The sequence below is a fragment of the Epinephelus fuscoguttatus genome, linkage group LG11, assembly GCF_011397635.1.
Source record: "Epinephelus fuscoguttatus linkage group LG11, E.fuscoguttatus.final_Chr_v1".
Lineage (NCBI taxonomy): Eukaryota > Metazoa > Chordata > Actinopteri > Perciformes > Serranidae > Epinephelus > Epinephelus fuscoguttatus.
In genome coordinates, this window is record NC_064762.1 from 16536745 (window position 1) to 16558388 (window position 21644).

The 21644-nt window shown below is 40.8% G+C and overlaps 1 protein-coding gene across 1 annotated transcript; it reads right to left on the minus strand.

Annotated features, from left to right (window-relative positions):
• Positions 1–2817: 2817 nt before the first annotated feature.
• Positions 2818–9506, minus strand: fam110c (family with sequence similarity 110 member C). Its single transcript, XM_049589416.1, has one exon. It carries the CDS (start codon positions 6586–6588, stop codon positions 5542–5544), a length of 1047 nt encoding a protein of 348 aa, XP_049445373.1. The 5' UTR covers positions 6589–9506; the 3' UTR covers positions 2818–5541.
• Between the last annotated feature and the right edge of the window lie 12138 nt (positions 9507–21644).

Consider the following 21644-nt stretch of genomic DNA (forward strand, 5'->3'; position numbering starts at 1 on the left):
ACTATAAAGCCTGTAACGCAATGTGCCTTTTGTAATGTTGGATGGATTTTCAGACTAGAATAGAAAATTATATAGACGGCACATTTTCCATATGTAAATCTATAGTGAATATGCTTTTGACAGAATATATGGCATATCAAAAATAGTAGACTATTATGTCACTTTATAATCCAGTTTATATTATTTTTCTATATTACCACCTTTTCCTAGTTTTTATTTATATATTGCATGTTATTTTACATCATTATTGTTGTGTATGTGTTATTGTGTTTCATTATTTAACGCGTGTGTGTGTATATGTGTGTTAAGGTCTGTATGTAGGGTACAATATTACTGTAAGACAATAATACACTTTAAAAAAAACTTCTGCTTTCAGGTTGCAGATCAAGTCTTCAGGGATTGAAGTCTCAAGTAAGTCAATAACATGTCTTGTAACATAAGTCCGATTTAAGTAAAGAGGCTCAAGTCTACAGCTGTGGTTATTGTGCATGTTCATCTGAAAAACAGGAGGGCAGGGTCTGAATAGCTGCTGCCATTAAATAATATTATGCTTTGTTGGCAAAACACTGATGCAGAACCAGTTTCATTGTGTTCTTCAGATGAACTTAAAATGACATATCAGGCTTCCATCCAGCCTGGTTTATGTGTGCTTGTTTTTCCTCTGTGCCTTGTTTTATGTAATTACAATCCAGTCTTAATTCTTTTCCACTCCTCTTTTACTTTGCACTGAAACTGAGCTGTCACGCTGCACCAAAACAATTACCAACAACTATGTTGCATGGCAATAATAATATAATAAAGCATCAACATATCAAAGTCAGAGTGGACTGCTTACAGAGTTCTTGAGATGTTAAGGAAGTAATAAGGTTCCGTCATGTTGTTAGATACTGCCCCCTTTAGGCCCCATACAGTAAAGTCAAACAGTTTCCAACCACAGCATGCAGCATGCTGTGTACTGTATTCCCACTCTGGGCCTTATTGATATACATATATTCAGATACATATATTCAGTGCAATAGTTGATACATATCTATACAGGCAAGTCTGTACATATTTAAATAACATATAGGATTGTAGGAGGAGATGTGCACACATGCATTTGCATAACACAATGCAACACTGCTGTTTTCTCAGTCTCCATCACCCACTACTCAAAACTTTACAGCTATTTTGTACCTCTTACCTCAGGTTATATATGTAGCCCACTTTTTCATATTTATTCATTTCATATATACTATACATAGTATATTATATTATGTATAGATAATTCTACATTACATGTGTGGCATCCACTAATCCAGTCTGCATGTCGAAGTGTCCTTGAGCAAGTGAGTCTTATAACTATCTGTATTTGTATAAGTGGAAGGTGTATATAGTGTATATAGCTTTAGATTAATTTATGTATTCTATTTTTATTGTATTTCTGTCATGTTTTGTATTTTATCTTGTTCAATTTTTTATCTTATCTTATCTTATCTTATCAGGGGCCGGGCAGGCAGTCCTGCCAGGACCCTCTAGTTTTCCTGCTCATTCTTTCCTCTTCTTCTTCTGAGGAAATCATACTTCCAGTGTGCGAAAAATCACCAAACTTTGCGCAAAGGTCCAGTCCTATGCCAGATGTGCTCAGCTGCAAAGACAAGTCAATAGTCCTGATGGTGGCGCTACAGCAAGCATCTAAAGTTCAAAACTTTGAAATATACAACAAATCGACCGTATGTGCTACAACTTCGCAACTTTTACCAAAATGTAGCCCCAATACTGAAGAAACTTTTGTACATTTAAACCTATTGCAAATTATGACGTTCATCACTCTGTTTTTTTCAAAAACTGTAAAACATCTTGAACGTATCTCCTCCCACAATTTTTACTCAATTGACGCCAAACATGCTACAGAGCATCTTCATACTGTCCTCCACAAATTGTCCTCACAGATTTTTGATTTGTCAAAAATTGAGCCTACAGTGCATCAAGATGTTTGACTGTAAACAGTACTGTAAACATATACTTGCAAATTCTTGCTAAATAAATTTTCAAAGTTCATGAAAAAAATTTACAGAATTTTGGAGTCATGGTAGATGACGTTTGGCATATATCAGAATTTTATATCAAAAACTGCATTTTTGACAGCATTTTGAATTTTGCTCTCATGTGAACAACTGGAGTCAGTGCAAGAATGGCATTTTTAAACATCAGTTTTTCACTTATAGAGTAAAACAATCACTGTTACAAAACAAATTACAACATCTCCATGCTGTCTAGATGCAACATGTGTATTTTCAGATTTTTGTCTTGATAACTGAATTTATGATGGCAGTTTGAAATCTGCCTTGACAGCTGCTGTCATCCTGGTGGCTGGCTTAGTCAATTTGTGAAACCACAGCTAAAACTTATCCCTTGATAAGTATCTCAGTCAGATAGAAAGTGCTCCTTGGTGTCAGGGGTCAAGCCACAACTGATGCAAAATGTATATTGTAATGGCAACATTCTTGTTGTCTTCCTATTCTGCCTCTTGTTGCTCAGAATTGCCTAAATTTGCTTAAAATTGCCTAAAATTGCCTGGCCCCGACTATTGCTGCGCAGCAGCTATAATCTTACCTTATCTTATTTTATCTTATTTTATTTATCCTTCATTTAACCTGGAAGTCCCATTGAGATTGAAAATCTCTTTTATATGAGAGACCTGGCCGAGGTAGCAGCCAATCAAAACACATTAAAATGCATTTTTTTAATCTTATCTTTTTTTGTCTCGTCTCGTCTCGTTTTATCACACAATACGTTACCATGAATACATTTACATTGGCAAGAAAATGAGAAAAATCAGAAAAATAATAACTTTATTTGTGTACAAACATTTATTGTACTTCAGTATAAAACTATGTCAAACAGGCAGCGGTGAAACTTTAAGTCTTGAGTGGTAAATTCCTAATAGTAACACTTTCACTCTATAAAAATCCCAATAAAGAAGACATTTGCAAACCCACAACAATGAAAACACTTGGTCAATAATCACATTACTGATACAGGTTGAACCACATATGAAACGTTAAGTGGCCCTTTTTCTCATTTAATCATCAACTGAGTTCTAAGATGTAGCTTTAAGTTCTGGCAGTAAACAAGAGGAGAGGGCATGACATGACTTGTCGATACAAAATTATCAGCCAGGCTTCTGGTAAAAGTGAAAGGCGTGTCTACAACATGGGCGCAGCTGAACAATAATAATAATAATAAAGCATCTACTCACATACACTGTACATCAATATTGTTTGTTTTATGAGTGTGTGAGAAAGAGACAGAGTGGGTGGTTATTCCGTTTGAGTCAACAATAGTGTGTCCTTTCCTTTTTTCTCATGTTACAGCCTCCGATCAGAAAGTTGGCTCAAGGACAGAAAGAGAGACAAAGTGGTGAAGAGAAACAGCAGGCAGAGATTGGGAGGGAAGTGGAGATACAGTTACATCGGGTCACTGGACTTAAGCCTATCAGATTATCAGCTACATTCTTCTCACACAGCTCTCAACAACAAACAGACTCTTCGGCTAGAAAATAAACACGTCCTACATATGCTACACGCCTTTTTTGTCTGGCTGCCGTTAAATTTTATTACTGTAAACAAGGCAAACTCGACCAGACCACAACAATGTGAGAAGCAGATCTCTCTTACTGGTGTGTGTGTGTCTGTGTGTGTGTGTGTGTAATGAAATGTACACCTTCCACCTGGAGGGAAATGGCATGCACTCATTGGATTATGACCTTAAGAAGCAGGTTACATAAATTATTATTTAAGACCACTTTCATGCCTGTCCTGATCTAGAGACCCTGCTGAGGAACACAGTTTATGTGAATAAGTAGTGGACACCCTTACATGTTTCATACGCAGTCACACACTAAAACATACTGGATGAATTCTAACCCATTTTAAGTCAGACAAGGCGCTCAGCACTGGGTCAAACTAGCAATGACCCAGTAGAGGGTAAAGTAAATGTGCTCTATGTGAAATTGCTGGTACCACTTTCTAATACCGTTTATAAATGCTCCATAACTTAACCAACAGTCTTTATAATGGGTAATATACAGTGTAATTGTCTTTAAGCGATGACCTGTGCTCACCTTGTAAAGGATTTTTCAACTAAGGGTTGCTGTAAGGGTACAGCAAGCAGGTCAGTATTGCGAAAGGAGCCCTGTCAGGGTGATGCAATACCCTGGCACCAAGCGGAGGGGTCTTGAAACACCCTGAAGGAGTTCATTTTGCAGTAGAGATTCACTCGCTGTACATTATCCTGCTTATTACACAGCTACTTACAAAACTAATCAATCATTTGTAAGAAAATATTGATTTAAAGGTCCAGTGTGTAAGATTTAGGGGCGCTTAGTGGCATCTAGTGGCGAGGATTGCAGATGAAACTTCTCCCCCACTGTTCAGGAGGTTCTTACCGAATTATCTGCAGAGGTCTCTTCCTCTTCAAACAACCAGACAAGCTGATTAAAAAACTGAATAAAGCAGTTTCACGTTACAAATCAGTGTTTCTTCTACACTGTTTGGTATGTTGGAGAAGGGTTGCCAACCTCTTGCGAACTTCAGATCCAGGAGTTCAGGAGGTTTTTACCAGGAGCCAAAGGTCTCCTCCTCTCCAAAACAGCCAAAGGTCTCCTCCTCTCCAAAACAAACGTGTTTGTTCAGAGTTTGGTTTGTCTGTTCTATTCGACTGTAGAAACACAGCAGTGCGACATGGCGATCCTTGTGAACCAGGTCCGGCTTCCTATGTAGCTATAAACTAAGGTAATGAAAACATTCTTATGTTCAGGTGATTATGTACCAAAGAAAACATATTATATTATGTTCCATTTCTGCCAATATATCCCCCTAAATCCTACACACTGGACCTTAACACTGATTTTATATCTTTCACTAAGTGTCTTTGATTGAAAATGCATCAGTAGCAGCAGTCTGCTTTTGAAGCATTGTATTAAGTATTAAACAGAGCTGTGTAACAAGCATGAATTAATGGATTGACAACATTTGTGACAGCATTATCACCAAATAGTGGGGTAAAAACACAAGCCAAATTATTTCTTTTACAACCTGGCAACCCAAAATGTGTGCTTATGTTCTCCTCTAGATTTGTGTGTCTTCAACTGTAAACATAGTTTTGACCTTTAACACAGGATTGTATTCTAAATTGCAGCTGTGTGATAAATGTAGCATGCACAGTTTAATCAAATAAAATTACAAGTAAATATAATTTTTTTTTAGGCAAAAATGTTAGTAAAAGAACTGCTTTTGTGTTTCTGGGGAATTTTTCATGTGGCCCCAACATGTATCTTTATGCAAGTTTGAACAGAAGCAAACACGCCAAATCTTCATGTCCTCTGAAGTATCAGCTGAAATTGGCACACACAGGCAGTATGTGCAGAAACTGAAAGAAACGATGATGGGCATGTAGACACACAAACACTGGACGCAATACGGTAAAAAAGTGAGGCCAAAAGTTGGGGTTTTTCACAAACGAAAGCCAGGAGTCGGTATCGTCTATACAAAACATATCTCAGTCGAGGTCTCGTAGCTTTTTTCCAGTCTCTGTAGCATTTTTGCAGCTGTACAGCCATTTGATAATCCTCGCATTGCGCTCGATAACTGATGTCCCTTGACTTTTCTTCTTATTCAACTTCTCCTCCATCAGTCCGTCGCTGTCACCACTGGTCCTGGAGAAGCCGTCGTCTGATGTAGAGATGCTGACACTCCTGATGAATATCGCAGTGTCATCTGAGCGTGCGGAGAAGTTCTCCCTCCCCAGAGACTCGATAACCTCACCTTCCAGCCCACAGTACCTGAAAAAAGCATCAAAGTCTGCAAAGTTTTTGGAGTACCTGGAGCTGATGTCAGAGTGGGAACGGCTGACCCCTTTGCCAGACCGTTTTTCAATCTCAGGGACCGTCAGGAGACCAGCAGATTTCTTCCCAGCACCAGCTTTCACCTTTGTCCCAGAATCCCTGTTTTCTTTGCTGTGCTGCTCTGCTACTCCATTCCTCTCTGACTGAGAGGTCGCCACACACGGGCTGCATTCCTTTGCCGTTCCCTCAGGTGTGGTGATTTTTTCCTCGCTGCTCTCACACTCCTTATCTGTTGCCTCAGGTAACGAAACATTTTTATTCACAGAGCTGGACAGCAGCTTACGTTTAAAATGGCGTCTCCGGTCACTCGCTGACACTCGCAGTAAATCACATTTCTGTCTGTAGAGCAGAAGAGAGTCTGGTCGTTTTTTGGAGCTGGACCGACGTACCTCTACTGGCGATCTGGGGATTTGTGCACCACATTCAGCCTCTTTTGAGTCACTCCCTGGGACAAGATCCCCACCACGGTTTGAGCTCTGGTGAGAAGACGCAATGCTGCTCACAGAGGCCGATCCAAGACTGATTGCTGGCTCCTGGGTCGAGTTGACCACCTGTTGGCTTTTGACATATTTCAGTTTACTTGCAGCGAGCCTCTCCACAGCACTCATGCCTCCTTTTGTCTCACTCTCCAGCTCCATTTGCTTTCGAAGGTACTCCGGACCCTTCTCCAGGATTTTTGAGGTATCGCTGCTCGCATCCATTGTAGTTTTATCAACATTCAAACAGTTATTTCCAAAGAGTAGTTAATCCTTTAAGGTACAGTCTGTCCAGTGTTAGAGGTAACAGATTCCATTCAAGCCCGTTCTCTGCCTGAGCATGTATTACAACAGGAGCCTTCACCTTGTCTGTACAAACCCACATCACATTACCCCACCCATCCTGCTAGTTTTAACCAAACACAAGCCTGTTCAAAGTACACCTGATACCATCACAAGTGGGAACACTGAAAGCTGACACTGCTGGCGATTTTTTTCTCTTGTCCTGGAAGAAACGTGGGCCTTTATGGTTGTTGCTCAATACAGGACAAAATCTGACACGATTCCCTTCGACTTAAACTGGTTTCTACCTTTACAATGAACTCTCCACTTACCGTTTATCCACTTATTTACAGTACCTGACTCTGACTCATCAAGGAAGCTCATTGCAGACTACCATGCAAATATAATTGTGCAATAAATGCTTCCCCAGCTTATTCATCCTTGACTGAAGAGCAGTGTGTTTGATGTTGCCCACTGTGACTGTAGGCAGGCAGATTGTAGTCATTAACAGGATGCCAACGCCATCGGTGCCATCAAAACAGTGTTGTGCAATTCTAAAGACTCACAGAGGAAAGACAATCAGGTTATTATTACCTCCGCCAAGATAAGGTAATGTTTTTGGTTTGGTTTGTTTGTTATCAGCAGGATCATGGAAAAACTACTGACACAATTCTCATGAAACTTGGTGGAAGAGTGTAGCATGTGCCAAGAAGAACTGAGTAATTTTAACTCTGGTAAACACCGTGAGATAGGACAAGCAGCCAACTGTAGACATACGATGACTCAATATCACAGTGCGCGTTGATTTGTTCCATTAATCCTCTGGAGTAGCCTGTTCATGTAGTGGCTCAAACTTCAAACAGAAAGCAGCTGTTATGGAGCACTTAGGGTAAATTGGTTTCACTTTTTCCTCAACCTATGGTGTGGCAATCCTGTCTCCTAGAAATTACATTTGTATGTTGCTGAACTGCTTTATTAATTATGTTGTTATGGCAACTTAATTGCTGCCTGGATTATGTTAAGAGTGTTTACTGTATGTACTATGTGGCCCAAGGACAGCGATGTGCAAAGTGCAGGACCTTGACACCAGAACCTTGTGTTTGCGCTAGAGATGCAGATCTTGCGGATATATCCGCGACATCCGCGGGTGGGTGGGCCAATAAAAATTAATATTGTAATTAATTTCGGGTGGATTGTGGGTGGATTTGTCAGTTATATTCGTATTTAACGACCTTTATTTATATAAATGGGAGGGGACTGCACACTCCGTAAAACGGGGCACAAGAGGACATGACTCACTTCAAAGACTTTTATTATTGCAACAGAGCAAACAGTATTAGGACAGAGTAATTTTTACATTAGAAATGTGACCACATTTGAAAGTAGCCTATAATCTGCGCCTATATGAAAAGCGAATGAGCACGAACGGCTGGACATAATTTAAATGTAAATACAATAACTTAATGTTTGGCGCGGGTTGGGTGCAGGTGCGGGTCTCTAAATTTTAGAAGATAATTACGTCGGATGGGTGGCGGGTGGATGATTGATGAGTGCATGAGGATTCAGGTGCGTTCAAACACCATCCGCGGATCTCTAGTTTGCACCCAGACTCCGGTCTTATGCTTAGGCACCAAAAGCGCTTTGCTTACAGTTAGGGATGGCCTGTGATTAACAACAACATTACAACAACATTAAAGGACTAGTGGCAATGAAGGCCGACTGTTGCTCTTCCTCACATCACCAGTGTCTCAGCCAAAAAGTTGCAGTTGAACAAATCGCAGATTACAGCTAAAGGCCAACGAGCGCATATGTTCTGTGCCTGCATGAGAGGAAATAACTCTCCATACCAGCAGATGGCTGTAGTCTGCATTTGTCATTACAAAAGGGAAACTGGAAGACCAACAGAGCAGATTCAAGATGCTAATTAGCCAGTTAGCACATGAGCAACACCACCTGATGTTGAAAGAGCAAATGATATTTATCGTGTTAGTGAGCAGTAACACAAACAGTTACGAACCATTTTTGCTAAAGAGTTTATGATTAAAAACATAATCTTACCCCTGTGAGTTTAGCCATTTGTTTGCTTTCCTCACTTCCATTTCTCTTCTCATGCACTAAGTTGTGTTGCCAATCAGAGTGATTTCATTCACCAATGGACTACGATATCTCCAAGGCCAATTCAATATGCTGAAAACAGCCAAAAAACAAACAAATATACGACAAAGGCCGACTAGTACCAATGGTGCAAGACACACTACAAAACTAGGCGACAGATGCTCAAGGACAGCTCTACATTTAGTGATGATGGACCATCAGCTTGGTGAGTCAGGGCCCTTTGCGATTTGCAAGGTACACTAATTAGCAACCTTTCCTCATCATGTTAATGAAAAGTGTGATTTGCTCTGCATTACATTTCCCTCAAAAACGTATTTGCTGTTATAATAAATGCAATTTCTAGGAGACAAGTCTGCATATGGCTATGGAAATGTAAATACATACATATAATGCAACTAATAATACCCTTACTCACATCCAAATGTGAACTGTCTGCAATAAACTCCACCCGAGATATTAAGGAATATTTCCAGATTTGAAGTACATGATAAATGCACAGCTGAGACGATGAGGCCGAGCCAGACACAACCACATTCTGACATCCTTCCAATACTGTTGGAAATATATCCCGACATGTAGTAAAGTGGTTGCACCTGCAGATGTGCATATCATAGAAGACTTGGCAGAAGTCTTCGCTCTCTGAGTGCCATTGTGGTTACTTCAGGGTTTTGGTTTTGTACTTGCTCAGTTACTGTATCTTAATTCACCGGTCCTTTGAAACGTGTGCAAAGTAACACTAACTTTACTTTGAGGTTTTATTGACTGCTAAAAGTTACACACTTGACAACTGTGTAATCATCCAGCAGTACTTTGGCATGTTATGCCCAAGCAATACCAGTATTAACTGGGGTCAAACAAAAGCCCTGACAGATTCCTACTCTCCCACATGCTTGTTAAAATAATACGACTCCACGAAGAAGAATAAATGGTAGAAAAGGCAGTTCTGTACTTTATAACTCTGCCTCTGCTTGCACTTAATGCCCTGGTGGTCTGCACAACCAGACTACCCTGGCATTCTTTCATGTGTGCATATAAATACCTGAATAAATAAATAAATAAATAAATGTTTATTAAAACAGTGGAATCCCTGGTGATAACAGCAACATACCTGTCTAATTGTGTGTGAACATGGTAAACATTTGCTTGCATGGACTCACATAGTGGTGTTTTGAAGGAAAGCAGGAGCAGCCGATCAAACAAATGTGCACAGCCCACTGACATGCAACATGTGTGTAAAGAAAGAGTTGCAGCTGATGACAATCATGAGAGGTTGCAGCAACAGAGGAAACGCTGTGCGCCTCAGTTGTACACAGCATTTTTAAACACTTTCCAACAAGCATGGGCAGATTATGAGGCAAAGGGCCAGGAAGACATGCAAGAGGCCCCGCCACCTCTCCTACTGAGGAGCAAAACTCTTGGTTTTGCCTCTTTTGTTGTTGTTGTTGTTTTGTGTCTCTTTGTAGTCATATTATGTCTCTTTTTGGTTGTTTTGCTTATTTTTGTAGTTATGCTGTGTCTCTTTAAAGTAATTTTGTGTCTTTTTTGGTTGTTTTATGTCTCTTTTAAATGTCTTTGTGGTTGTTTTGCCCCTTTTTTGCCCTCTTCCTGGTAATTTTGTGTGTTTTTTTGCTCTTTTTTTGTGTCTTTGTGGTTGTTTTTTCCATTTTTGTAGTTATTTTGTGTCTCTTTGTGGTTGTTTTGTCCCTTTTTGTCCCTAATTTTGTGTCTTATTTGGTTGTTTTGTGTCTCTTTGCATTCTTTTGTGTGTCTGTATGGTCATTTTTTTGTCTCTTTCAGGCAGTTTTGTGTCTTATTTGGTTGTTTTTTGTCTCTTTGAAGACTTTATGTTTGGTTGTTTTGCCCACTATTTTGTGCCTCTTTGCAGTTCCTCTGCATTTCTTTGTGGTCATTTTGTGTAACTTACTGGTAATTTTGTGTTCTTTTCTGTCTTTTTGTGTATCTTTGAGGTAACTTAGTGCCTTTTTTGTTCGTCTTGTGTCTCTTTGTAGTCTATTTGTGTCTCTTTGTGGTTGTTATGTCCCTTTTTGTGGTTATTTTGTGTCTCTTTCAGGCAATTTTGTGTGTCTATATGGTAGTTTTGTGTCTTTTTCAGGCAATTTTGTGTCTTTTTTGGTTGTTCTGTGTCTCTTTGTAGTCCTTTGTGTCTCTATGTGGTTGTTTTGCCCCTTTTTGTAGTTATTCCGTGTCTCTTTTTGCATCTCTGTTGTCATTTTGTGTAACTTTCAGGTAATTTTGTGTTCTTTTCTGTCTTTTTATGTGTCTCTGAGGTAATTTTGTGGGGTTTTTTTTGTTTTTTTGTGTGTCTTTGTAGTTATTTTGTCCCTTCTGTAGTTATTTTGTGGCTCTTTGCAGTTCCTTTGCATCACTTTATTGTCTTTTTGGGTCTCTTCCTGGTTGATACATGTTAATTTCAGTTACATTCTGCAGGTGAAGGCCAGAGGGGCCGCTGGACCTGTGTCCGATAGGTCCATTCCGTAATCCATCCATGCCGCTAAGTATTGCTGAGGGAGTGAGTGACGACATTTTGGCAACTTTCCACAGCTTTACCACAGGCTCAGCTGGGGGTTTATAGCAGAAAAACAAAACAACACAAAGCACATAGATCCTTATTTGTGGTCTCTTTATGCAATGCAGCTCCTGAAAACAAACTGGACCAATGTTACAGGAATGAATGACAGTGAATATTTGGTCAGGTCGCATTTACATCACCCCCTTTCCCCCATAATGGGTTTAAAATATGTTCTGGCTGTATCAGTCACAGGAGATGCACAGATGGGAGAAAGCAGCATATTGGACAGCATAATGTATGTGTTATGTATATGTTTTGCTGAATACTGTTGTACCAGTGTTGCATTTGAGATTTTTCTACAGTTTGAAATGAATATTATAAAGAGTGCTGAAATCCTTTTGGCTTATGAATGCCATACGACCATTGTTTGAATTGCAAATCCCAGCAAAAAAATAGGAAGTAACAACTGACTCCCTGTTCTCTGCCTCTTTGTATTGTTGAAAACATTCACTGAACTAGAATCTGAAACATCTGTGTACAAATTCAACCATGAAGATATCAGATCTCCAGGTGTATTTGTTCAAAAGGCAGAGGGCAGCATGTGAATTCATAGTTTGAAAGCCATTAGAATAAAGTCTTGCATTTACAATGGCAAAGAGTGTCCGAATCAGTCATTCCTCTCCTTTAAAAAAAAAAAAAAAACCCAAAAAACTTCATATCAAGTACATTTATCAAACATCACTGTCTTTCTGCTTTTCATTTCAACGGGGCAGACAGACAGCGCTAACAGAAACCAGTGAACTTCTGACGTTTTGATTGATTCCTCTTAAATCACTGAGGCATACTCATATTTTACAATATTTATAGATAATTATCATACCACATCTGTTTTTCATGGTAATTGTGTTCACTTGGTTGTTTGATTTCTTTTGATTGGCTTCCCTTAAATCAAACTGAACAGCTCACTTGGGGATTCTGCACTGTTTATTTGTACTTTGTCCTTCCTTGACCTGGACTTCAAAATAATCATGATCTCCGTGAGATAGCTAAGTTCTAAGATTTTGAGTTTTGGAACTTAAAAAGGGACAGTTCACACCAAAATCAAAAATACATATTTTTCCTCTTATGTGTACTGCTAAAGATTGTTTTAGTGTGAGTTGCCAAGTGTTGGTGATATTGGCCATAGAGATGTCTGCCTTATCTCCAATATTATGGAACTGGATGGCACTCGGCTTGTGGTGCTTAAAGCGCCAAAAAAATACATTTGAAAAACTCAACAGCAATGTCTCTTTGCAAAAATCATGACCTGGTTACTCAAAATAATCCACAGCCAGGGTGTCGGTGTGGTTAGATCAGGCGCCCCATGTATATAACGGTCTGTCATTGCTGCAGCGGCTGGGGTTCGACTCCAGCCTGCAGCCCTTTGCTGTGTGTCATCCCCTCTCTCTCCCCCGCCCCTTCACACTACACTGTCTTATAAATTAAAGCCAAAAATGCCCAAAAATGAATTAAAAAAATAAAAATAAATAAATAATAATCCACAGGCCTTGTTGTAAGCAGTTTCATGTCTGAACTATTTTCTTTCTACCGAACTACAACTGACAACTGGATCACCTGAGTAGGTGCGGTCACCCACCATACCTACACGATTCGCTTCCTTGCCCCTTGGGTCTGGAAGTGGAAGGAAAAAATTGCTATGTTAGCATTTAGCATTTAGCTATGCAATGTTATGTCAAAATAGGGGTGGTTGATGTTAGGGTAAGGGTAAAGGTTACATTATGTTACTAATACTATGTTACGTATATTTATTCACTTTATTCACATTGCATCGGTGGGTTTGTCTTGTACTGGTGGTAAGCACGGTTTTTAGGGGAGTGTCTTGTAGGCTCTGAACCATGCAATGTGGCTGCAGCTATAGGCTGCATGGGCTACATGCTTTGAGCTAAATGCTAACATCAGCATGCTAACATGCTTGCAGCAACAATGCTAACATGCTGATGTTTAACAAAGTTTATTTCAGTCAGAAATTCTTCAGTCAAAGAAAACTGTATTTCCGTTTGCAGTATTATATTTGGCAGTATGGCTCTGTTCTGGGGCCTCTCTGCCTTTCCTCGGGCCATCACAGAAAGCCTCTTCCATGCGCCTACGTGGAAAGCCTAAGGCAAGGAGAGCACACCTCCCTGCCCTTCCATGCGCCTACGGGGAAAGCCTAAGGTGAGGAGAGCACACCTCCCTGCCATTTCATGCGCCTACGTGGAAAGCCTGAGGCAGGAAGAGCAGCGGCAAATAACCTGATAATGGAACCAGATGAGAAGGTAAGGAATGACCACGAGTACTTAAAATTTATCCTGAGAGGACCATAAATGTCTGCATAAAATTTATTGGCAATCCATCAAGTAGTTGTGGAGATATTTCACTGAAGAACTGGCTGACAGAAATCCCTTGGAGCCATGCCCTTGTGTGACTAATAAAATTGAGCAACCAAAAACAAGCTATGAAAATATCAATTCTCATAGATAAGTGTCTGTCTGGGGCTGCACGGTGGTGCAGTGATAATTTAGTGGATGTGAGGAGTTGGACATTTTCTGGGTATTCCCAGGGTTCTCCCACAGTTCGGTTAGGTTAACTGGTGACTCTAAATTGCCCGTCGGTGTGGATGGGACTGTGAATGATTATTTCTCTATGTTAAGCCTGATGATAGTCTTACGACCTGCCCATGGTGCACCCTGCCTCTTAGCCACTGTCAGCTGGGATAGGCTCCAGCTCCCCTGTGACCTTTAAGAGGACAAGCGGTTACAGATAATGAATGGATTAAGTGTCTCTCTGTTACATAATTATCACCAGTTCGTCTTGGCATTGAGTTTGTGCGCAAACCAAATATATCGTGGTTTTAACAGGCAATAAAGTTTTATATGTAATATATCTGTTAAACACACAGACACATATATGCACACACACCTCCCTATCTGACCTTTGGCACAGGGGTGCAGGAGTAAACACGACTTCAAAAACTCCTTTGTCACATCTTTTGAAATGTTAGAGTTGAAACTAAGTGCAGTGACACCGTTTACAATCATTTAGCAAGTCATTTGACCGATTGGTGAAATCTGTTTCTGCTTAATTGGGAAATAGAAAGAGGGAGCAGACTCCGGGAGGCATGGAGGGGAGCTGAGTAAACACGAACACTGTCACCATTAGTCACTTTTCCCCTGAGCCCTCTCACTTTTATTGAATTCGTAACTTATGCCGCTTGTTGGAAAAACATATTCCGCACGTTAATGTGACACTGCATCATCCGCTAATTGTGTTTTCCTTGAGTCATTCACAATAATTACCATCCATCCTTGAGACGTGAATGAAACTGGCTGACTCAATTAAAAAACGGCTCGCAAATTATGAGATGTAATTGCTGCAGGCATCGTTTGCTTGCAGTTATTGTTTGACTGTTATGTAAAGTAAGTGATAATTGGTAATTATGCATGCAGCGCTAATTACCACGATATGAAGTCACCTCCCACTCAATTAGCCAGTGTCTATTTATCACAAGCTCATCTTACTGTATTGCAGAAAACAACTGTTTACTGCTGCCATGTTCTTTCATGGTACATTGGTGGTTTTAATTTCCTTTTATTTAACATTTTCCATTTGGCCTGAGGACAGTTACAAACTCCAGTTACATCCAACGTGGTGAGAAAAATACATTTTATTCACAGACTCGGAAAACACATCCAAAGCTGCTGAAATTTATAGCTCTTCTCATATGAGTTTTTCCATTTAAGAAAGATCAAATGAATGTCAGCTGTTGCCTGTGGTGAAAAACATCACACTACCCTGCAGTTTCTCTTGGCTATACTCAGCTTTTGGGCGTATGTCAGCTCATTGTTTTGGTTTTTGGCTGCAGCGGGAAGCTTTTTTTTTTTTTTTTTTTTTTTTGGTAAGAAAGCTGTGAAAAACTTGTTGCGCACTACCTGCCCAGAATGAAACAGCAGACAGACAAAGTTAGCGGCCAGCTGGTGAACACAATGCAGCAGCTGAAGAGCCAAATATTTCCCTCATGAGTTAGTAGAGACCCAGACAGAGCAAAAGTGAGAAAAAATATTGGACTAACATTCACCAGTTGGACGGGAACATGACTGAAGTAGTGGTGTTCTCTGTTACTCAACAGGTTCATCATGTCAGCTTAAAAGGTTTTTAATATGTCAGTCAGGTTATCAGAGGATGTGTTTGCATCATGGACTGTGTGAAAATAATGAATGTAGCTACTGTGACTTCACACATTGGTTTGTGGACCTGAGTCAACCATATTTAGACAAGAGGGTGTATCTGACTGAGAGCATGAGGTGACCTGTCACTTAAAGTGACCACGCCCCTAATTATGCATAAAGTTAAGCCTTCTTAAAATTTAAAGTTATATAAAAGTTCACTTAGCTATAGAGACCAAAACCCTTTTTTGCAGCAGGCTGTAAATGTGTTAATTTCTGTTGTACAAATTGATCATAGCATTGGTTCAGGCAGAACACGATGTCAAGCTCAGCCAATCAACTGATGGAGCAGCTGATTAATAGAAGGGAGATCACATGATTCCTTTCTATGCAACCAATTATTGAATCTCATTCAGGGCGCCCGATTTGAACTGCTCTGACCTGCCTACTGTTGCTGCTTCTTCTGCAAGCTGCTTTGCAACCCGCCTCCACCCCAGCTCCTCCTTTTCATGCTGTGTCTGATTTATCAATGTCATCTCTGTTTGTCATTGATGCTGCTCTGTTCTGTTCCCAGGGGTCTTTGCTGCTGCTCTCCCTGTCTTAGGCTTTCCATGTAGGCGCATGGAAGGGCAGAGAGGTGTGCTCTCTCTGCATTAAGGCTTTCCATGTAGGCGCATGGAAGGGCAGAGAGGTGTGCTCTCTCTGCATTAAGGCTTTCTACGTTTGCACGTGGAAAGGCAGAAAAGTGTGCTCTTTCTGCATAAAGGCTTTCCATGTAGGCGCATGGAAGGGCAGGGAGGTTTGCTCTCTCTGACTCAGGCTTTCTACGTTTGTACGTGGAAGGGCAGAGAAGTGTGAGAAGAAGTGGCAGAGAGGCCACAGAACAGAGCCGTATCGCCAAATATACGGCAAATGGAAATAAAGTTTTCTTTGACTAAAAATGTTCCTGACTGCACTGGGCATTTTAACATGGGGGTCCATGGGGACTGACTTCCTTTTGGAGCCAGCCTCAAGTGGCCATTTGAGAAACAGCAGTTTCAGGCATTGGCTTCATTTTTCACCCACAGAGGCTGCCACATGTAATTATCTCCCCTTTCATCCACCCACTCTGCGGTTACTCGTCACTTGTCTGCAGTCATTTGCATATGTGTACTTGTCAGACGCCAATGCAAAAAGGCACCTTTGGCTGTTGTATGACGCACTGCTGGACAGTTTGTAATGCTGCCTGATAGCGTCAATTTGAAACATCCCTAGTAACAACATAGTATGTGGAGTTGAAAGATCTCTATAGGGTGGGAGGGGAGGTGGATGGACTTTCAGCCAGGAGCCCGCTGTGCGCTTTCTATGTGAATGTTGAGCCAAACCATGATGTTTTTTCTAAACCTAACTGTGTGCTTTTGTTGCATGAGGAAATAACTATATAAATGAGGTGTTTCAGCAATGTTGCAAGTTTATTTTGAAAAATACTGTATGCATCTTATTTTTAAATTTGTACATTTCCTCTGAAAAACGTAAGTGTATTTTGAAAAGCATATAACAAGCATAAATTGATGTCAACAACAGATGCAGGAGATTACCTAGTGCGTCATATGTAAACCAGTTCCACAGTAACAAGCAGTCACACAGAGGGGACTCTCTTTGAAAAACTGTAACACATCATGGAAATGGACCAGTAAATTTAAATTGCCAGGTCAAAGCTGTAAAAGTAATGAATGCCATATGAGAAGAAACAAATGATTCTGATTCTGATTCATGTCTTTTTGTTACAAACAAGACAACAACATTTCTGAACCATTGCTGTTAAAAATGCCAGCATTAGCGACAGACACAGATTCCCTGACAGCCCTGTTAATATAAAGTGACATTAAATTAAATAGTACACTCATAGGGAGATGGAAAGCTTTCGTCGAAGACCATCTGTAACGTGCATCCCTTGAATGCATCATAATGTTAAGCAGATGAAATGCAAACGCAAACGAGTCCTTACGTGAAGTCAAGCTGAGTCAAGTGTTCAGGTCAAGCAAGTCACAAGTCAAGTTATACTCACAAACTCATATGGATAAAATAATGTTAGGTGCGCCCAGTGGTTGAACGTAACTATATACATTTACTTAGGCACTATCAGTACAAATCTAAGTTTTTTCTTCTCATGCCTCTTTCTGTGTCTACGTCACTACATTTATCTGACAGCTTTAGTTCAATCAGAACAGACAGAAGAATGAAGTAAAGATAATATTTAAAACAGAGTATGAGAGTAAAGACTGACAGATGATTTGTGCTTATTAAGACCTAATAGAAGTCTTTGGCACTTGGACACCAGAGGGAGATGTTTTGTGATCGAGGGACATCTGAGTGGCAGCAGGATAAATCTCTCCCATGGAGTCCTGACACTGGTGGTGGTGGTGGTGGTGGCGGCTGCTCTGTTTTTACATTAATGCCTGAGTCATAATAATCTGAGATCATATCATATAATACCAGACTAAAACACTCAAAGGGAACATTTTTCTTTTACATACTTACAAACTTTTACTTAACTCACTGAGCTGCAGTGGTGCTGGAGGAAAATATCACATGGTGCACAGGTGCACACAGAAAGCGCACTTACACACACTCACGCACAGTCAGCTCTTGTTGAGAGTGAGAGACTGTCTGTGCTCAACAGCTGACAGATAGTCACTGGTTGCCAAGTCCATGTCAGTATTGGATAAGATACAGAAAACTCACATGTACCATGCAGATAGAACCGAATAAAAGGATTCAACACATTTTCACTCTAACCTTGTCACATATCGACGTTTGGTCATGGACTTTCCATGTCCACATACTACATGAAAGGTACCCTGGGTGCGTTGGTTGTTGATGTTCTGGGACGCCGTGTCAAGTACTGCCTGTTACATGCATTGTCTTCTTTGAAAATACACTTCCGTTTTCATGTGAAATTTAACGTTTACATACTGTGTCTTTCAAAATAAATGCACTACATCAATTCGACACCCAGATTGACATTTTTTTTCCCTCAACAACAAACACACATGGTTGGGTTTAGGAAAAAATGAACAGGGTTTGGCTTTAGAATCTTCCGGGATGCCAACACGCCTCTCTCAGGCGAAAATCAATGTTTGTTGGACCCATCCACCACAACTCCCAACCGCCCCAGTTGGACTTTCGTCGCCTTAAAGGTAAATTTCGGTTTATTTCTACCTGTCTCTTATCGTCCTAAATTTGTTTCAAGTGACTAGTGGCATAAAAATAATAGTTAGCATGTTAGCCGTTAGCCTAGATACAGCTGGGGCGCATAGTAGCATCAGACCTGTTAAAACCTAAGTGAACGGGCAACAACACGTTTACATGTTGTTTTCTATATGTTCTCTGACATTTATCCTAACGATATGAGGCGGTCTTTGTGGTAAAAAAGCTTGTTTAATGGACTAACTTTGCACTTGAAGGTTGCCTGTTCACTTACGTTTTAACAGGTCTGACACTACTATGTGCCCCGACTGTATCTAGGCTAACGGCTAACATGCTAACTATTATTTTTATGTTACTAGTCACTTGAAACAAATTTAGGACGATAAGAGACAGGTTGAAATAAACCAAAATTTCCCTTTAACTTTGGCCCTTGTCCCGCCACGTTTCCCACTGACTCTGTCGGGTGCCATTAAACTATAACAGCAACTGGTTGTGTATCATGCAGACGTTAAAGGACGCCTTTTTTCATTGGTTTCTGACACTGCAAGTCACTGCCCAAGCACCGGATTTCGACGACTTCAGGGTGAGACCAGACTCAAGGATTTGCAGTGAAGCCCATGCTATACTTCTTCCATGGTCATTCCTTCCAGGAGAGATGCATAGGAGGACAGTGCTCTCATAAAGCAGGCATGAATATCAGCCATTGGACTCATACAACTTACACAAAATGCAACTTCTCACACAACAACTGGACTTGCACAGCTTTAAACTGGACATGTGAAGGCTTTTCCTCTAAGTTCAGCCCTTTGGAAATGGTGTCTGAGACCACATGTCCTGGCCTTAGGAGTACCACTTCTTCATGTTATTTTTTACATAGATGTAAAAAACATTATTTGACTTTTACATCTATATGTGAGCAGCTGCCGATGGAGCCATTCTTCAAACATGATTGGTCTCCATAGCATGTGACCTTGTGATGTCACCAGGCCAACAAACCTCAGCTTCTTGGCTTGGTCTTCCTCTATTCTGCTCAGGCAGCAACAGTCTCTTAAGTGGTACATGACAATGAATTTCACTTTCAACATAACCACACTCAGAGAGGAAACTCTGAGTTCCTGCTTCACATGTTTCTACTGTTCCTGTGGACAACCCCGACCCATGCTGTTCACACTCACATGTAAACACACATGCATGCATACACACAAACACTTGTATATAGTTACTAGTTAGGATATATTGTGTTTTGGTTTGCTTGCTTTATTGTCAATCATACTGGCTGTCTGTGAAATATTGCACAAGAGTGAATACGTAGCCATCCCCTGCTACATAAAGAACTCCAGAATCCTTCTATCTTTTGTTATCTCAGTTATATCCATCCATTTTCAACCACTTATCCAAAGCAGGCTGAACAAAGTATTCCAGACATCCCTCACCCCAGCAATGCTTTCCAGCTCTTCCTAGCATTTCCAGGCTAGACAAGATGTGTAATCCCTCCAGCGTGTTCTGGGTCTGCCCCAGGGCCTCCTGCCAGTGGGATGTGCCTAGAACACTTTCAAACGCTACCTGCCGCCGGCACACAATGCACCTGGCCCTGATGCCAGTGGGTGGCGGCTCCATGTCATGACTACCAGATGCTCGCTAGCAACCTGCCCTCGCCCCGGTGTCCCCAGGTCAATCAATCAATCAATAAATCAATCAATCAATCAATCAATCAATTTTATTTATAAAGCCCAATATCACAAATCACAATTTGCCTCACAGGGCTTTACAGCATACAACATCCCTCTGTCCTTTGGACCCTCACAGTGGATAAGGAAAAACTCCCCAAAAAAACCCTTTAACGGGGGAAAAAAACAGTAGAAACCTCCGGAAGAGCAACTGAGGAGGGATCCCTGTTCCACGACGGACAGACGTGCAATAGATGTTGTACAGAACAGATCAGCATAATAAATTAACAGTCATCTGTATGACACAATGGGACAGAAAGAGAGACAGAGAGAGACAGAGAGAGATGCAGGACAGATGGTAATGACAGTAGCTTACAGCAACATTAATGAAAGTAATAATATTATAGTTATAATTCTGGCTACTGCGGTACAATATGTTGAAAGTATATATTAATATCTGGCAGTATACATGTGTGACAATAATCATATGTGTACAATAACAGTAGAAGTATGACTAATGACTAATGATGGCAGCAGCATCAGGAGGCATCTGGCAGGACCACGGCAGCAGCACAACCACACATGTCACGCTGTCCAGGCACCGCTGTGATATGAGTTAATCTGAGAGACAGTGGAGCACAAAGGCTCCGGAGAAGAAGCCGAGTTAGTGACATCCAGAATGGCTGAGTTAGCAAGATGCAGTAATGGGATACGAGAGAGAGAGAGAGAGAGAGAGAGAGAGAGAGAGAGAGAAGGTGCCCGGTGTATTATAGGGGGGTCCTCCGGCAGACTAGGCCTAAGTCAGCCTAACTAGGGGCTGGTACAGGGCAAGTCTGAGCCAGCCCTAAGGTCTGGCTCCAGAGTGGGGCCCTGGTGTCCCCATACCGGGCAAGGTACTGATTCCCCAAATGTGCCATTTCATCGAGGTCGTCTTGAACCGTTCTTAGTCTGGCCCGTCCCCTGGGACCACTTTGCCTTGGGCAACCCTACCAGGGGCTTAGCGTATTTTGTAATTTTCCCCTCTTTGTGAACGGTGCCCCACAAGGTGATTAAATGTAAATTAAATTACACAATTAATAATCATTTGAATAGTTATTCATTATTTCTGATAGTTGTTTTAATACTTTGGACAATGACTTCCCAACCCAAAGTCAAGTCCTTTCAAGTCATCAGTCTCAAGTCTAAGTCAAGTCTCAAAACTGTGTCTTTCATCAATGTTTGTCCAGCAATGTTCGTCTTGAGTCCTCAAATTTACGACTCGAATTGGACATGAGTCAAGTCATGTGACTCGAGTCC